The 19746-nt window shown below is 42.8% G+C and overlaps 1 protein-coding gene across 5 annotated transcripts in view; it reads left to right on the top strand.

Annotated features, from left to right (window-relative positions):
• BANP (BTG3 associated nuclear protein) overlaps positions 1-19746 on the top strand; it is a 662871-nt gene that overhangs the window by 428062 nt on the left and 215063 nt on the right. For all 5 annotated transcript variants that reach the window (XM_073605714.1, XM_073605712.1, XM_073605715.1 and 2 more), the window contains one exon: positions 1320-1487. In XM_073605714.1, coding sequence (XP_073461815.1) covers positions 1320-1487 — 168 coding nt within the window. The remainder of the gene's footprint in view (positions 1-1319; positions 1488-19746) is intronic.

The following is a 19746-nucleotide window of genomic DNA, read 5'->3' as shown; positions in this document are numbered from 1 at the left end:
AAGGGAATCTGGTTACAAAAGACGGAGAGAGGGCGAAGGTTTTGAATTTATTCTTCTCAGTCTTCACGAGGGAAACGGGGGGCATTCAGTAACCAAGACTGCAATGTTTATCCTCATGCCATGTCACAGGAAGCACCCTCATGTCTAACGGAGGATAGAATTAGGAATAGACTTGAAAAACATAACATTAATAAGTCACCGGGACCAGATGGCTTGCACCCGAGGGTCCTTAAGAAACTCAGTCAAGTAATTGCCAGACCATTGGTATGGTATGGTACCAGAAGATTGGAGAAAAGCAAATGTAGCACCAATATTTAAAAAAGGACCAAGATATATCTCAGGGAATTACAGACCAGTTAGCCTAACGTCAATAGTTTGCGAGCTCTTGGAGGGGATGATAAGGGACTATATACAAGATTTTTGTAAAGAGAACTGTATCATTAGCAGTAATCAGCATGGATTCATGAAGAATCGTTCTTGCCAAACCAATCTATTAACCTTCTATGAGGAGGTGAGTTGCCATCTAGATAAAGGAAGGCACGTAGACGTGGTGTATCTGCATTTTCCAAAGGCATTCGATACGGTTCCACATAAACGTTTACTGTACAAACTAAGGTCTGTCAACATGGACCAAAGGGTGAGTACATGGATTGAAAACTGGCTACAGGGATGAGTTTAGAGGGTAGTGATAAATGGGGAGTACTCGGATTGGGCCGGTGTGGAAAGTGGGGTCCTCCAGGGTTCTGTCCTGGCACCAATCCTATTTAATTTATTCATAAACAATCTGGAAGATGGGATAAGCAGCTCAATCTCAGTATTTGCGGACGATACTAAGCTAAGCAGGGTAATAATTTCTCTGCAGGATGTGGAAGCCTTGCAAGAAGATCAGAACAAATTAATGGGGTGGGCAACTACATGGCAAATGTAGAAACATTTAAAATAATGCATTTGGGTGGCAAAAACATAAATGGAATCTACTCACTAGGGGCCAGGGGTGGACTGACCATTCGGGCACTTGAGCACTGTCCGGGGGCCCCATCAGGGTTGCCAGCCTCAGTAAAACCAGGGACAGATTGTAAAAATCTATGTTTTTTTACATCTGTCCCTGAAATGTCTGACACCGACAGTCGTTGATAAACAGGTACAACTTATGTAGGAGGACTTCTTTCATCTCTGTGCATCCCCAGAGGCTAGTCACTTCTGAGAGTATTTGTAAGGGATTATTACAACAACTTTAAATGTAGTCTATGTAACATATTTGGCTGAATTAAAATACATTAAAAGAAATAATTGTGGTTGTGTGTTTTTTTCTTACACAGGTCATCTATTCCACAAGTTCCGAATCACAGAGTCCGACTGGTACCGGATAAAACAGAGCATTGACTCCAAGTGTCGCACAGCTTGGCGCAGGAAGCAGAGAGGGCAAAGCTTGGCAGTAAAAAGCTTCTCGCGTAGAACACCTTCAAACACTTCATATAACGCAGCTGGTAAGTCGTACAGACCTGTCCCCCCTCCTCTCGCTATTACCCTCTATTGCTTTTTTTGTGATGTCAAATTTTCATCTTCCTATCACTTTCTGAGTCACAACAACGAGCAGAGAATATAAATCTCTCTGTAAGGGACTCAGACATCAATAAAAACATGAGAAGAATCATAACCCTTCCAACACTCCAAAGAAAAAAAAAACAAAAACCGACAAAATCAATTTTAAACAGCACTTTTAGAAAAACAATGTCTTTCCTTTGAAAACATACTCCAGGAACAGGAACATTTATACAATGGCTTTAAAAAGTATTCATACCCCTTGAAATTTTCCACATTTTTTCATGTTGCAATTAAAAATGTCATTGGATTTTATGTGATAGAACAACACAAAGTGGCACATAATTGTGAAGTGGAAGGAAAATGATAAATGGTTTTCCAAATTTTTTACAAATAAATATGTGAAAAGTGTGGCGTGCATTTGTAATCAGCCCCCCCTGAGTCAATACTTTGTAGAACCACCTTTCGCTGCAATTACAGCTGCAAGTCTTTTTGGGGATGTCTCTACCAGCTTTGTACATCTAGAGAGTGACATTTTTGCCCATTCTTCTTTGCAAAATAACTCAAGCTCTGTCAGATTGGATGGAGAGCGTCTGTGAACAGCAATTTTCAAGTCTTGCTACAGATTCTCAATTTGATTTAGGTCTGAACTTTGACTGGGCCATACTAACACATGAATATGCTTTGATCTAAATCATTCCATTGTAGCTCTGGCTGTATGTTTAGGGTCGTTGTCCTGCTGGAAGGTGAGCCTCTGCCCCAGTCTCAAGACTTTTGCAGACTCTAACAGGTTTTCTTTTAAGCTTGCCCTGTATTTGGCTCCATCCATCTTCTCATCAACTCTGACCAGCTTCCCTGTCCTTTCTGAAGAAAAGCATCCCCACAACATAATACTGCCACCACCATGTTTCAGCGTGGGGATGATGTGTTCAAGGTGATGTGCGGTGTTAGTTTTCTGCCACACATGCTTTTAGGCCAAAAAATTCAAGTTTGGTCTCATCTGACCAGAGCACCTTCTTCCACATGTTTGCTGTGTCCCCCACATGGCTTCTCACAAACTGCAAATGGGTCTTCTTATGGCTTTCTTTTAACAAAGGCTTTCTTCGTACCACTTTACCATAAAGGCCAGATTTGTGGAGAGCACGGCTAATAGTTGTCCTGTGGACAGATTCTCCCACCTGAGCTGTGGATCTCTGCAGCTCCTCCAGAGTTACCATGGGCTTCTTGGCTGCTTCTCTGATTAATGCTCTCCTTGCCCTGCTTTTCAGTTTAGGTGGACGGCCATGTCTTGGTAGGGTTTGCAGTTGTCCCATACGCTTTCCATTTTCGGATGATGGATTAAACAGAGCTCTCTGAGATATTCAAAGCTTGGGAATTTTTTTTATAAAATAACCCTGCTTTAAACTTCTCCACAACTTTATCCCTGATCTGTCTGGTGTATTCCTTGGCCTTCATGATGCTGCTTGTTCACTAAGGTTCTCTAACAAACCTCTGAGGGCTTCACAGAACAGCTGTATTTATACTGAGATTAAATTATACACAGGTGCACTCTATTTACTAGTTAGGTGACTTCTGAAGGCAATTGGTTCCACTAGATTTTAGTTAGGGGTATCAGAGTAAAGGTGGCTGAATATAAATGCATGCCACACTTTTCAGATATTTATTTGTAAAGATATGTGAAAACCATTTATCATTTTCCTTCCACTTCACAATAATGTGCCACTTTGTTGGTTTATCACATAAAATCTCAATAAAACACATTTACATTTTTGGTCTTAACATGACAAAATTTCAAGGGGCATGAATACTCTTTCAAGGCACTGTAGCTATGATTGATCAGGTATTGAGCAATTACAGCATAGAATCTGGAATATGATAATCTCCCATTAACCCACAGTGCAGCAGTCTTCTAATGGGGACACCTGTTCTAGTGACAATTTTTCAAAGGGCTTGTTTATGCTAGCATTTGGGGGAGGGGGGTGGTAAAACTTTTACCTCCAACTGCTACCTCTTTAGCTGCAGAGGCAGCAGCCAGAGGTCTACACATGCTACGGCCACGCTGCTTTCCTTTGCAGCTGTGGCAGGAATTCTACCCACTGTCTCTGTCAGCAGTTGTAGTGCCCACTAAACATGACCCATTCAAGTGAATGGGGCTACTCTTCAAGCACCCTGCAACCATGTGCAAAGCACATGGTTGCGGCGTGCTAGTACGGCAATCAGGGTTAAAGCAGGCGGTGAGGAAGCAATAAAACACCACCTTACCACCTGTCAAATGCTTTCAGAAGAGTGATCAGAGAGTGGATTGCTCTTCAGGGACCAAAGCTTATGTGAATGAACCTTAAGAGGGCATTTCCCATTGCTGTGTGCAGAGATTTACACTCACCTCCTGTTATATTTCTGTAACAATAAGTGACAGGAAAGCTTCCCAGTGGGGAACTGGCAGCTGAAACAAACTCAACAGAGGTCTTAACCATTCCCTTCTCCCTTCTAAAGGACATTATTCCACTTTCATAAGCTTCCAACAATGCTGCACCACCTTCTTTTCAGTTTTTGGGTCTCCGCAATGGGACGCAGATGGCAAAAGAAAATTCTGACAGGTTATTATCCTCCCTTACTCTATCCAAAAAGAAAAAAAAAGTGTTGCCCTGTAGTTCTACTTTAACTCTATTAATAAAAAGACTGGATAAATAGATTAGCTGCAGCTTTTTATAAATAGGGCAGAAAGGCTAAAGTTAGAAAGAAATAGAAAAGCCATAACTCTCAGTGCCACTCCCTTTTTAGTTTGACCAAAAAGTGACCAACCACCAGAAGAGATTAGCTAGACTTTGGTGATAGAGATGTCAATACCCAGTTCAGGGCCCAGGGGAGGTAGCACAGAGTCTCTTGTACGCCTGGTAACCTTGGCTCCTCCACTGTTTACATGGGGTATTCCTGGCTCCCACCTATGAGTTACAGCCTTGTTGTGGAAGAGCTGTACAACTTATATTAAAAGCAGCATTTTGGAGCCTCTCCCAGAGAAATGGGGAGCAGAAATAATTCCCTGTACTGGTCTTTTTTGGATGCTTATTAAGTGTAACCACTGTATCTTCAGTGCACAGGGCCAAACTCTGATTTCAGTGGAAAAATTCAATTCTCCAAACGGTCTTCATTCCAAGAGGTTGAAATGAAACAAGTAGGCAGAGAATTAGTAATTAAAAAAGTAAAAGTAGTTCTGCAGCTTTGCAGTCTTGTAAAGCTAATGAGCTGACTCAGGAGTTTTATTCATTTTACCAGGTGAGGTAAAATGTGCAACGGCCATGTTCAGGATACAGGAACTCTGAGTAGTACTGTATTGTCAGTCTTTAAAGATCCCAAATCACGCTGGAACAACTGTCAATGATCAGATCTAATAATGCTGTGACATAATATATGTTTTTATATCCAAGACGTTATTTGGCTTAGATTGTCTTCCAGGGGTTGTCTTCATTAACCTCAGTTATTGGCCACCCTCTTACCATAATAGGCAGGGCTGCAGAATGTATCCGGCAGTCTTCCTGTACCCCACAGTTACTGGAAATATGTCAGCAGTGTGTTCACACTGAGAGCTGCAGGAGCATCCAGGTATTCCACCCTCTCCTCGCCAAATTCTTGGAATGATAGTCCACTTTCCTGTGAATCAGAGCGATTTTTCAGCTGCTGCCTTTTGAGAGCCCAACATCTGCAGATTTAGATGTACATTGTAAGAGCTTTGTACAAATGAGTCACTTGGTAGATGAATTGTACAGCCATTTGTACAGCATGAAAGCTGGAGCAAATGTGGAGCCCCCAGCAACCATACTGATACCTTGATTTATTTGTTCCAGAATCTGCTACTACACTAGAAAAGTTTCAGCCCAAGGGGTGAATGAAGTTGAATCCCAACCAAAACATTTCTCTAGTTTTATGTAAAGTGGGAAATTGTTAGAATGTCTTTCAGGATATAAAAAAAAAAGCATCCCCGCCGGGAGAAGATAGTGATTATCACATCTGCTACTGATAATCGCAGGCAGGCTGTTTGTACCCAAGTTGATTGATCGATCAACATGGTACATTCAGCCTGTCCAAATCTTGGCTGGTTCCTGCTGAACCGGCCGAAATTCGAATCGTGTATGCCTGGCCTAAGGGGAAATTTTTAATTTTACACGACTATTATCATAACAGCTGTCAAAGGCCGGGTTTCCTCTCACTTGAGATTTCCCCTGACTTCCTGCTCCTGTGGAACAACGATATGTAAGACACTTCACTTAACAGGGACACAAACAGGAGAAAAAAAAAAAAACAACACTGATTCTAACCCTTTCTCACACCATCCAAAAGTAAATATTCTGTGTGTGAGGGCAGATGATAAATCCACATGTGATATGGGTTATTGTGTTTTTGGCTGGTGAGAAAGCCAAAGGAACAGAGGCAGTGCTTGCCAGGTGACCCAGGTGCTTAGTCTACCGAGTCAGTACACATTTGTGTAGCCATGGGCTTAAATCTTCTGTCAGCCACTGCTGGACACCTGGGCTTCTGCACTGCTTGCCATCAACAAATGGAGATTACATTTTTCATTAATCACAGGGTTTTTTATATTTCCTGGACCTTGTTATTAATGTGGAAGATAAAAATCTAGACACTCTTGATGCAGTTTGGAATCATGTTTTTCCCTTGTGGACAGCTTGTTTCAGACCCATGCAATCTCTTACAGACCTTGTTAAGTGGATTAAGCTTCTAATGGAAACTATTTTCTTAAAGTAAACTTGGAAGATCTAGTCAACAGCTTTTAATGAAACATCACATCATTCAACTGTGAATCAATGCTGGCACTTCTAGTAATAGGCTTTCTTTAAGATTCCGAACCTCACACTGAACACTGAGTTTTAACTCTCAGCTGGTCCTCCCCATGTTTAAAGTTTCCAGGTCCTGATTGTGTGTAGTGTAATCTCCATATAGTATATTATTTATGCTGAGCAAAAATCTAAGCCGGTTAGCCCTTTAGTGTCTGTTTAGAGGATGAAGTGTTTCACTATAGCCTAAATTATATAGAAAATGGAGGTTTATGAGGAGGACATATGGGGGAGGTAGGTATGTGAGGATGCATGGAAGAGTGAAGAAGGTGAGAAGGATATATGGAAGATTTAGGTTTCTGAGTAGGAAGTACAGAAGAATTAGTTTTGTGAAGAAAACATATAGAAGAGGGTAGGTTTGTAAGAACGATGTATGAAAGAGTGAAGTTTGTGCAAATTACATATGGAAGATGGAGGTTTCTGAGGAGGACATATGAAGTGATGAGTTGAGGTTAGGTTTAGGTTTCTGAGTGAGGTTTGTGAGGACATATAAAAGAGTGAAGTTTGTGAGGATGTATGGAAGGGGGATGTTTGTGAGGGGGACAAATGGAAGATGAAGGTTTCTGAGAAAGACAAATTGAAGTTTGTGAGGAGGAAATATGGAAAAGTGAACTTTTTGAGGAAGATGCCTGCAAGAGGGAGAATTCTGAATAGGACAAAAAATGTAAATAGGTTTATGAGGAGAAGAAATTAAATAGGGTGGTTTTAGAGAGGTTTGTGAAAAAGGAACAGGACTGATAAATATTTGTAGCAGTATCTGCTATAAGAATGCTTTCGGAGGAAGGATAAAGGGTTATAAAGGTTTGTTCCAGTATTCATTCTTATCCCCTGGAACATCTGAAACATGCATCCCAAGCCTAAAAATCTACAATGTTGGATTAACTTCCGTAAGTATACACAGTCTTTGTATTAAGGCAAATTACTTTGAAGCAAAATGTTTAAAGCAGTTGTAATCCTCAGACATGAAATATGAACAAAGCATATCGCTCTATAGCGTTTACTTGTCTCAGTCCAGAGCACAAAGTGTAATTTCTGTGTGCAGATTTGTTTCTCTGCTATAAGCATGAGTTACCTCTAATGAAAGAAAAATGGTGACGGGGAGGGCACAGCCTGTGATTGACAGCCTCAGATCTGTTCCTGTGTGCTGTGTGAAGGGGTGTGTCCCTTCCCTCCAATCAGCTCTCGGAGCTCTCTTCACTGATGTAACTTCAGCTCTCCCTCCCCCTGCTTTTCAGAGCTTAGAGATCCTGTTTAAATTCTGTACTTTGAGGAGAAAGACAGCTGCAAATAAACAGGTTCAATTTATGGAAGAGGATTTGTTTAAAGCGGGGTTCCACCCAAAAGTGGAACTACAGCTTAAAGCCTCCTCCCCAGCTCCGAATGGTGAAACAGAGCTTTGAGGGAGGGGGGGTGCGGGTACCCGGTTTTGAAGGGTACCCACAGCCACTTTTGTTTCAGTTGCCTTAGTTTTCCGTTCCCCTCCCTCTCAAAGTCTTCTGGGACACACAGGACAGGTCCTAGAAGACTTCGGGACCAATCACAGAGCGCAGCGCCACCCGCGCATGCACAGTGGGCACCTGAATTTGAAGCCGCAAGCTATCACAGCTGGGTGCCCATAGTAGAATTGCCGGCGCCGCCGAGGGAGGAGAGAGGAAGAAAACTGCTGGGGTGAGTGCACCTCTGGACCGTGGGACAGGTAAGTGTGTGTTTATTAAAAGTCAGCAGCTACACTTTTTGTAGCTGCTGACTTTTAATAAACAAACAAATGACTGGAACTCCACTTTAATCTCTGTGTATCACTTGAGGTCAGTCACTTCACTGGGTATATGTAACCACTTTAAGGAAGATATGTCGGAGGAATAATCTCACATGGATAGACAGATTAATATTGTAGTAGGTTCTCCTAACTGTTCAGCTGTGAGAAACATATGAGGATTTCTGCTAGACCAGCATTATCATGAAGATACTGCTCTTTTAGGCCCCTTTCACGATATCGGCTTATATGTCACGTTGGTGACTCTTGGACTCACGTGATGTATTATTTTGTGATTTTTTTTTTTATTTAGTGCAACATATTTATTGATTTTTTTTCCACCCATTCACCAGCTGGTTATATCTCCATGAACTTTTAAGCACAAGTCACTTTTGATTGAGGCTACATACATACATTCGCCATCTGTCCAGCGGATGGGATCGGATGAAAACAGACAGGCTGTCAGTTTTCATCCGATCTCGCCATAAAGAATAGCGGGGCTCTGATCGGTCCGTCCCTGCATAGTGAGCAGAGACGGACCTCTCATTCGCCTGCTCAGTGGGGATCAACGGAGCGATCCACCACTGAGCTGGCGGAGTCCGTCCAGCGACTCCACCCTGTGTGAAAGGGGCCTTAAAGTGTTACTAAACTCACAACAGTAAAATCAGTCTGTATATACAGTAAAGCATGCTTGTTATCCTCACTGTGGGACCTAAGGGGTTAATCCTCTGCATTGTGTAAAAAGCCTATTTGATCCTGTATGCACAGATTCTCTTCTTCTTACATTGTTCCCATAACATATCCAGATAAGACAAGGCTAGTGGAGTCAGTTTGCACATGCTCAGTTTGGTCTCTTTTGCTGGAGAGAACATTTCCTTTTTGATTGGAGCTAGTTAGATCACATGGTGTTAAGATCACACATTTCGGCGTGTATACAGATCCTAGATGACAGGCCAGTCCCTCCCTCCCTTCCTCCTTCCAGTCAGCGCTGACCGGACAGAGGGTTTGGGGGTCAGTCAGCATCACAAGACACATCAGAGGAGAGAGAAATCTCCTCCTACAAGAATATTTAGGACTCGGCCAGACACTGCTGTATACTGCTCATCAGAGAAGGTACATATCCGTTTTATTTTAATGAAAAAAAAAATGTATAGGTTGTGTGTACTTTTTACATTCATGGGTTTAGTAACACTTTAATTAGTCCTCCCCATTGGTTCCTGTGTTTTAATTACTGTCACTTGCCTATAATGCGTTTATTTTTAGATAGAAAATGATTGGTGCACATTTATTCATAAACTCAAAAAACAAATGACCAGACAGTGAGAGGTTCCAAACCACATTAGAGAAGCCAAGCCATAGATCTCTGAGCACCGACGTCTGGAGGAGGCATCGATTTTAATTTTGGCGAGGCAATTGATTTTGACAGATTAAACTCTTCTTTTACAGAAAGGTGATATTAAAGAAAAAAAATGCAGGAGAGGAGAGTTATAATTGTTTTTATTCCATAATTGACCATTAAACTTGAAAAATAAAGCTTTTTGCATGATAGCAAAATCCTCTGTTGTTACAAATTGTAAAAACACACAGCATGTTGTATAGAGATACACAAGACAGTTCCATGGTTTATAAATCTAAATTGATTAAAGAAATACAATACAGAGTGCTTCTAGACTGGCTTCACAATGCCAATATAATTTTTAAAACAACAGTAGTCTTTATTTTCAAAATGGGCTTTCCTCATGTTGTTATTATTCAGGATTTATATAGCACCAATAGTTCACACACCAATTTACATTGTAAAGGGAGACCGTACAATTACAATACAATACAAGGGGGTTAGGAGGGCCCTGCTTTGTGTCAATTATGATAATACAGTAGCAGTACATTTATAAATGGCATGATAGACAAGTGGTTAAGTGTTATCGGCTTTAAGAGCTGGCAAAGGGCTTTCTGATAAAAGTGACGGGCCTCTCAAAGAAGCCCGTGACTGCAGGGAACAGCTTCCCCAGCGAGAACAGGAGGAACTTTTTTTTTTCTTACAATATAAATGAAAAAAATACAGATAATTTAAAAAAATGTTTCTATTATAATATTTTGCAAATAATCTTTCTTCATAAATTCAGGCCAAAATGTATTCTCCTGTATTCCTTTGATAAAAATACCCCAAATCAGTGAAAGTTTTAGAGTCTTCAAATCATGGTATATATAGTATCTCACAAAAGTGAGTACACCCCTCACATTTTTGTAAATATTTTATTATATCTTTTCATGTGACAACACTGAAGAAATGACACTTTGCTGCAATGTAAAGTAGTGAGTGTACAGCTTGTATAACAGTGTAAATTTGCTGTCCCCACAAAATAACTCAACACACAGCCATTAATGTCTAAACTACTGGTAACAAAAGTGAGTACACCCCTAAGTGAAAATTTCCAAATTGGGCCCAAAGTGTCAATATTTTGTGTGGCCACCATTATTTTCCAGCACTGCCTTAACCCTCTTGGGCATGGAGTTCACCAGAGCTTCACAGGTTACCACTGGAGTCCTCTTCCACTCCTCCATGATGACATCACAGAGCTGGTGGATGTTAGAGATTCTGCGCTCCTCCACCTTCCGTTTGAGGATGCCCCAAGGATGCTCAATTTGTTTAGGTCTGGAGACATGCTTGGCCAGTCCATCACCTTTACCCTCATCTTCTTTAGCAAGGCAGTGGTTGTCTTGGAGATGTGTTTGGGGTCGTTATCATGTTGGAATATTTCCCTGCGGCCCAGTCTCCGAAGGGAGGGGATCATGCTCTGCTTCAGTATGTCACAGTACATGTTGGCATTCATGGTTCCCTCAATGAACTGTAGCTCCCCAGTGCCGGCAGCACTCATGCAGCCCCAGACCATGACACTCTCACCACAATGCTGGACTGTAGGCAAGACACACTTGTCTTTGTACTCCTCACCTGGTTGCTGCCACACAGCTTGACACCATCTGAACCAAATATGTTTATCTTGGTCTCATCAGACCACAGGACATGGTTTAACCACTTCCCGCCCGGCCTATAGCAGATTGACGGCCGGGCGGTGGTTCAGTTATGCTGACTGGGCATTATATGACGTCCTTCAGGATAACAGCTGCCGCGTGCCAGTGGGGGCGCGCATCGCGGCGATCGTTGGAGCGGTGTGTCAGTCTGACACACCGCTCCACCGATCTTGGTGTGGAAAAAAAGTGACGTGCTGTGAATACTTTCCGGATGCGCTGTAACTACACAAATATATTGTGACATACAAAATAGTAGCTACCACCATTTTATTCAACAGGATGTCTTCTTCCAGACACTATATACTATTTGGGGGGGGTTACAGTAATTTCTAGCAAATTTAACGTGTGCAAAAAATAAAAAAAATATCCTGATAGGGAAAGGCGTTAGGCTTCAAAGACAGCAATGCATTGAATTATCAAAAATTATCCCTCCATCACGCTTGGCGGACAGTACCATGAACAATCATTTGGGCCAAGCATAGATTTTTTATTTTTATTTTTTGTCACCAATAAGAGAGATTTCTGCATTTCCTGATCTGACAGTTGTTGGCCAGATAGGGTAAAGATCATCTCTTTTATATAAGCATCATTGGAACCACGTCTAGTGTATAAATAAATCACCGGATATGCTTATTAACTTTTGAAATCTTCTTTTGCTGCTCTCTGACACATTTGCATGTTTGAGAAGTCCAGCTGCCAATATAAAGCAAATTCAGTCATCTGTGCTAATGAGATATCAGAGCTTGTAAGGCAGGTGCTGCTCTATCTTCAATATACAGGCGATGTATGAGACATAACAGTTTGTTTTGACATCAATTTGAAAAGTTTCAGATGCACGTAATGCTCTGGAAGAAATAACGCTTTTTGATTCCTTGTGCTCAGAGGTAGAACACTAATGAGAGTAAATATTGAAAACATTAGGTCAGGTTTATCAGACATGCAAGTCTGTGTGTGACATTGCAGCTAATAACATGTAAATATAACATGCTTTATGGTTTTTTACATCCCCCGAAGGTGTTTGAGTCTGCATACCAGTTTTCAGCCCAGAAAAGAATGTGTTCAAAACAGGAATCAAGGACGTTAATTGAAAACTTGTGTTACAGTGCAGATGTCATTCGTTGATTAGTGGCTAAAATCCTAATAGGAGAAACAAAAGCCAAGGGCAGGGTTCCCAAAGTATATTCATATTTTAATATATTTATAGTGTGTGTGTGTGTGTATATATATATATATATATATATATATATATATATATATATATATATATATATATATATATATATATATATATATATATATATTTTTTATTTGTTGACTCCATGCTGTTAGAACCCTGGTATAAACTGAACCCAGGTCCCCAGAAGTGAGCACAGCTCTGACTATGCACTGGCTATGCTTTAGACCCCTTTCACACGGGGGCTTTAGCACTAGAAATAGCCTCTGCAAAGCACCTGAAAACCGCCTCCCATTAGATCCAGTGTGTCTTTTCACACTTGGGCGGTGCGCTTGCGGAACATTCCGAAAAGTCTTGCAAGCAGTATCTTTGGGGCGGGTTGCCCACTTGAATGAATAGGCAGCACGTTCAAAGTGCCGCAAAATGGGAGTTTTTGAACACTTTTTTGGGTTAAATGCGCCCTGCTAGCGGGCGAAAAGCAGTGCAAAAGTGCTGCTAAAACGAGCAGCGCTTTAGCGCTAACGGCCAGCGTTTTCAGTCTGAAAGTAGCTTTACAGTTTTCACCTCCTGCAGGAATACCTGTTGAACCTGCCAGTGAAATCTACCAAATGCAGCTTACTGTAATTGGGTGGCAATGATGCTGCACTGTTCCTGAATTCGGAGCCGAGATTCCACACTCATGTGGGCTGGGCCTTCTTGCACTACAGTGGAGTGAAAGAATGTTGCAGGGGGCGTGGCTATCGGCATTGATTTACAGGGCTGTAGCTTGTCAATGACCACACCTAGTCCTGCCCACTTCTCCCAGGCTTGCTGTAGTGTCTGGGGGGGGGGGGGGTCAGCTTGTGAAATACAAATGAAGGAGGATTTGGCTCAGTCAGGGGAGGTAAAGGAACGTTGTAAGCCTTGTTCATTATATAGTAACTGGATTTGGTACTTGTTTAGACTGTCAAATATAAGCATTTAATGTACTTTAAAGTATCTAAAGTCAAACTTTTTTTTTTTTTAGGATAGGAATGATTAAAATCCTGTAAATATTTCTATTGGTATCAGTGTCCCATTGGGTAAAGTGACAAAACAGGAAGTGACAGTGGTCTCTGGAACAAGTGACTCCACTGGAATGTTTCTCTTCTGTACTTGCTGGAGTGACAACCAAGATATTTGATTTTTCTTCACTTTCTGTCCCATTTATCACCAGGAAAAATATAAAGGGGCAATTCTTTCCAGTGGGGGAACAAACAGCAATAAAAACCTTACAGGATTTCTAATCCTTCCCCACTCCTTCCCAAAGCAAAAACTATGTTTTGGCTTTAGTTACCCTTTATTATTATTATTATTTTTATTATACAGGATTTATATAGCGCCGACAGTTTACGCAGCGCTTTACAACATTAGGGCAGACAGTACAAGTACAATACAATTCAATACAGGAGGAATCAGAGGGCCCTGCTCGTTAGAGCTTACAATCTAGGAGGGAGGGTCAAGTGATACAAAAGGGTAATAGCTGTGGGGGATGAGCTAATGGAGAAAATAGTGCAGTTGTTAGATGGAGGCAGGATAGGCTTCTCTGAAGAGGAAAGTTTTCAGGGATTGCCTAAAATTGGATAAAGTTGGAGACAGTCTGACAGATTGGGGTAGGGAATTCCAGCGGATGGGCGAGGCTCGGGAGAAGTCCTGGAGGCGGATATGGGAGGAGGTGATGAGGGAGCTAGAGAGCAGGAGATCTTGGGAGGAACGGAGATGGCGATTAGGTTGGTATTTTGAGACTAGGTTAGTGATGTAGCTGGGGGCAGAGTTGTGGATGGCTTTGTAACTTATTGTTAGTATTTTGAATTTAATTTGTTGGGCGAGTGGTAGCCAATGGAGGGATTGGCAGAGAGGGGTAGCAGACACTGAGCGGTTTGTAAGGTGGATGAGTCTGGCAGCAGCATTCATGATGGACTGAAGGGGGGATAGTCTGTTTAAAGGTAAGCCAATGAGGAGTGAGTTGCAGTAGTCAAGGCGAGAGATAACCAGGGAGTGAATCAGGAGCTTTGTGGTTTCATTGGTTAGAAAGGGACGTAGTTTAGAGATGTTGCGGAGGTTGAGGCGGCAAGCTTTGGAAAGTGATTGGATGTGGGGCTGAAAGAAGAGTTCAGAATCCAGGATAACACCTAGTACCCTGACATGTGGGGACGGGTGGATGGTTTTGCCATTGCTCTTGACAGAGAAGTCGGGGGAAGAGGAACGTGCGGGAGGAAATATTATAAGCTCGGTTTTGGACAAGTTGAGTTTGAGGAAGTGGTGTGACATCCATACAGATATGTCGGTTAGTAAGTTAGTGATGCGTGAGGAGACTGATGGAGTGAGTTGAGGGGTGGAGAGATAGATTTGTGTGTCATCAGCATAGAAATGATATTGAAAGCCGTGAGAGGCTATCAGCTGACCCAGGGAAGAGGTGTAGATTGAAAATAAAAGAGGTCCAAGAACAGAACCTTGGGGGACCCCGACAGAGAAGGGAAGAGGAGTGGAGGAAGTAGAATTGTAAGTGACACTGAAGGTGCGTTGGGATAGGTAGGATGAGAGCCACTGAAGAGCACAGTCACGGAGACCGAGGGAGTAAAGTTTTTTGAGGAGGAGGGGGTGGTCAACCGTGTCAAAGGCAGGAGTACAGAATAGTGTCCATTGGTTTTTGCAGTTAGTAGGTCATTTGTGAGTTTTAAAAGAGCAGTTTCTGTGGAGTGTTGAGGGCGAAATCCAGATTATAGGGGATCAAGAAGGTTGTTTTTAATGAGGTGGTCACTCAGTTGGTTGTAAACCAGGCGTTCAAGGAGTTTAGAGGAAAAGGGGAGCAAGGAGATTGGGCGTAGGTTTATCCTGTTACTGTCGACCGTATGCGTATGCAACGAGTGGGATTTAACCACTTGCCGACTGTATACTGTATATATTCAGTGGCTCTGCTGCACAGGATCAAGTACCTAGTACATGATCCTGCATGTCTGTGTCTGGAGCGCGTGCACAAGCGTCCTGCTCCTGCTGTAATTAGACACAGCGGGAGCTGATCGGCAGGTGAGGCGGCCTTGATGTTCACCAGCATCCACTGATGCTTCGGTACACAGGCAGAATGGCGGTCTGCCTATGTAGACAAGGCAGATCTCTGTTCTGTCACTATAGAAGGCATGGATCATGGGCCTCTGCTAATCAGGATGCGCCGATCCATGCCTTCTACTACAAGCACCTTCTCCACAGTAGTAAAGCACTGGTCAGGCACATATTTATCCCTTTGATCGTCCCTCATGTTAACTTATTCCCTGCCCGCAGAAGTGATCAAATATCACCAAAAGAAAGCTCTATTTGTGGGGAAAAAAAGGACATACTTTTTTTTAGGTACAGCGTCGCACGACCGCGCAATTGTCAGTTAAAGTAATGCAGTGCCATATTGCAAAAAATGGTCTGGTCATGAAGGGGGGTAAATTTTCCAGAGGTCAAGTGGTAATGTGGAGCCACGGCACATACGCCTCCATAGGGAAACTACTTTTTAGTGCTCATAGCGCTCTCTGCACAGTAATTAATCTGTCACAGGCAGCTCCTGTGGCATACTTGCGATCAGGAGCTTCCGATCATGTGACTACTGTGACAGCCAATCACAGCAGTCACGCAATCAGAAAGCCCTCCTGGCTTTTAGATTCTCTTGAAGGGCTGGGGAGGCGGCTCTGGTAAGGGGTTAATAAATATTCCCCCCCTGTGAAACACCCTTGGGGAGTGCTCTAATTTAAAACATATACTTTATTATTGGATTTTAAGAAAAAGGTCAGCGGCACAAATTGTGAAACATAATTAAGTTTGCCTTCTGTACCGCCGTTCTGGTTGACTTCCCGCACTGGTCATATTTTAAAGTCTTATCTGGTTGAACTTTCTGTGACTTCTCTCTGTTTATTGCCAGAGGGTCACTCTGTGGACAGACAAAAATACCTGCAAGCCCTTCCCGAGACTGGCTGTAGAATTGTGAATGATGGCTGGAAAAAGGAGAGCAGAGCACGATATGGACAGGGAAACCGGATCTGTCTATCCAATAATTGTTCAATATACCTAGACTTTTGGCTTGCCGACGGCTGCTCATCACAAGTTGTTATTAGGTCAAGGCTTGTTGAATTGTACCATGGCTGACAAGTCAGAGTAGATTTTTTTATTACCTTTCAGCTCCATTTAGAATGGAATAAAAAATAGCAGATGAAGTCGGATTTTGGCATGTACAAATACTGGCTAGTCGTTGGAATAGATTGGTACAATATGTTTTTAGCTTTTGATTGGCAAAGGTTTGTTTGTAATATTTTTTTTTACTCGTTTAACCCGTCAGGCCTCATTAGCTCTAAAATTCCATTTACTGAGGAGAAAGAAAAACACATTTTCTGCTACCATATCTAGTCTTAAAGTTTAAATTTTCTTTGATTTTGCTTTAGGTGGACAAAGGTGTTAAGAATGTGAGGTTTTGGTAATGATCAAATGTGCTGGAAAAGAAACACAAAAAAACGGCAACACAAGTTGAAGAAAAGGCCCTCAGGTTCCATCTTTCCTGATGATATTGATCCAAATGAAGGCAGAACAAAACCTCCTCTAGGAAACTGCCAATACATCCTCACAGCGGGGAGAAAAATACTTTTCTGACCCGGTAATCTTTAGTCACATGTGTTTCTTTGATCAGTTACTCTGGTTGTTTCATTTGAAAATAAAATGATTCCTTGAGATTCATGTTTCAAATGTTGGGAGTTGCTGAATTTAATGATGAATGTGGAAGACTGATGTACTTATGTAGCCTAAATATGTCTAAAGCTTACTCATACCTAGTTGCCATAATAACACAGGGCTAGGTGCCTCTCTGCTTTTTACACTGGGTGATTTTGTAGGAGTGGGATGAAAACACACAGCAAATTGTCAAATTAGATGAAATTTCAGCTCTTAGACTTATGCCTGTTTCTATTAGGACAAACGTAAACCTGCCAGATGTAGTTTTCCACTTTCAAGGGAAACGCCACCCAAAGCTCACAGAGGAGCAACTGCTCAGACCAATTTGAAACTAGCAATAAAGCTACATATGGACAGGGCAATATGCAAAGCAATACAAATATTCTCCAGCTAATCAGCACAAAAAACAAACTAAACGGATCCATCATCTCAAGGCACCTCTGTAAAGTGTGGTCCATAACTCAAAACCATCTGAGTTCCAAACATAGATTGTAAGCTCTAAGGAGCAGGGCCCTCTGATTCCTACTGTATCAAATTGTATTGTATTTGTACTGTTTACCCTCAAGTTGTAAAGCGCTACGTAAACTGTTGGCGCTATATAAATACTGTATAATAATAATAATAATATATGACATATATAGCTATGCATGAATTGAGATTAGGCCTACCATTTCCTTCTTATATCTGACCTCTGGCCTTCCCTTCAGTCTTGCACAGCTGTACAGGCTCCTCTCCTGTACTAAAAAAAGTTTTGTCTGATTTCATTGCACACTGTGAGCTTTATTACAGTGTGCATTAGAAGCTGCAGCAATTCAGAGCCCAGCCTCATTTCCTGGCTGGAGGACACCCACCATGATTATCCCTGGCCCGCCCCTTTAATTAATTGGATTTCTGTTATCAATCGTAGAAACTCAGCATCACATGTGGGCGTTACACAAATGCAGCCTGCCTAGGAACCCCCACGTTTCCAGACTGACACAGAACCAAGACATTTTGATATTTGCATAACTCTTTCTAAGAGGCAATCCACTGAGGGCTCTTGAGCGGAGTACTGATGTAGGGTGCTGTGATGTTTTCAGGAAGCTATATGTACAGCGCCGTGCCAGCCCCTCCTACCAGCCATGATGTGTTTGCAATGCATACAGACCTAAGGATGATGTCCCTTGTTGTTAAAAAAAAGGAATGGATTTGGAAAGGTTTCTTTCTCGTACATCGCGGGACACAGAGTCTCAGTAATTACTGATGGGTTATATAGGGTATCACTAGGTGATTGGACACTGGCACACCCTAGACAGGAAGTTCAACCCCGTATATAACCCCTCCCCTTACTGGGAGTACCTCCGTTTTTTCGGCAGTGTCTTAGGTGTTGGTCACGAGTAAAGATGTGCTGTGCTGAGCTCCACTGGAATATCCTCACTGGGGCAAGCCATGCAACCATATCCATTCAAGGTGTCTTTTCCAGGCCGAGTTGGATGGTACCCAGGCCTTGTGTCCGAAGAAATGAGGTTTTACCTGTAACGCTTCTCTTTTTAGAGAGCGGGACCCCGGGATCCAGTATTTGTTTTTTTCAGCCATATTCCTGGCGGGGTGCTTTACAGGCCTAGAACTGCGGATCCCCTTAAACGAAGGGGGCCCCAGTTTCTGAAGGTTTTTTTCTAAACGGTGCCCACCGTGAGAGGTGAAGATTGGGTCTGTCACACAGACCCTGCAGCTGGATAAGGTAAGGGAGACTCCTTAAGAATTTTTCTAATTCTAGTAGGTTTCTCCTTTAAGTAAATGTATGCTATGCCTAAAGTTGCCACTGGGGGCTGTCAAGAGCACTTACCTTTTCATGCCTGATCTGTCTGTCTCAGTGTCCATGCTGTACGCTCCTCCAAGCCATGCTCCAGGTAGGATGTGGGAAGGGGTTTTTTCTTTATTCTCCCCCCACGGCTTATGTTTAAGGCACAGAGAAGCGGTAGTATACCACACCACCCACCGCCGCTACGGCAGCTTCCCATCCACCAGCCCTCCTCTCCCCCAGCCTTCCCTCCATGCTTGCTCCGAGGATTGGAGCCTCGGCTCATGCGGGAAGCGGTCTTTTTTGAAAAAGACAAGGGGGGTGAAAGGGGTGGGCCGAGGAGGGGGGGAGCGTTAATGCGACGTCGGCGTGGTTAGACGCCCACATCGCAGGCTACACACAAGCTTTAAAGTGTACTCTTTTTCAGGTGCACACGGCTTATGGAAGGACACAGAGCAGACAGGCGCATGTGAGTGTGGGGGACACAGGCATTCCCAGGCAACATTTACTTAGGCACCAGAGACTGAGACTTGGTAGCAGCGGCAGTTGCTGGACTACATTGCTCAGCAGTCAGTGCATTCTGGTAGTACCTCTGCCTTTGCTGCTTGGCACTATGGGCAGAAGAGGTACAAATACCCCGAAGAATAGGGGCTCTAAGGGGTCTCCCTCAGGCTCTCAGGACCCTCCCTCTGCAGCACCTCCCCCACCCCAGAAGGATCAGGGGAGGCTGGCCAGGGTGAGCCATCGGGGTCAGGGGCTGCATCTGCTTGTGGCACTTCAGCCCCTGTATACATTACTCAGGAGATTTTTTCCTCAACCTTATATGGATTAGAGGAAAGACTAGTGGCCTTAATTGCATCTTCACTCAGTGGAAGAAAACGCACTAGGTCCCCCTCTGCCA

The sequence above is a fragment of the Aquarana catesbeiana genome, linkage group LG11 (genome assembly GCF_042186555.1).
Source record: "Aquarana catesbeiana isolate 2022-GZ linkage group LG11, ASM4218655v1, whole genome shotgun sequence".
Taxonomy (NCBI): Eukaryota; Metazoa; Chordata; class Amphibia; order Anura; family Ranidae; genus Aquarana; species Aquarana catesbeiana.
The sequence above is the reverse complement of the archived record's forward strand: the minus strand, read 5'-3'. Positions and strand labels throughout refer to the sequence as shown.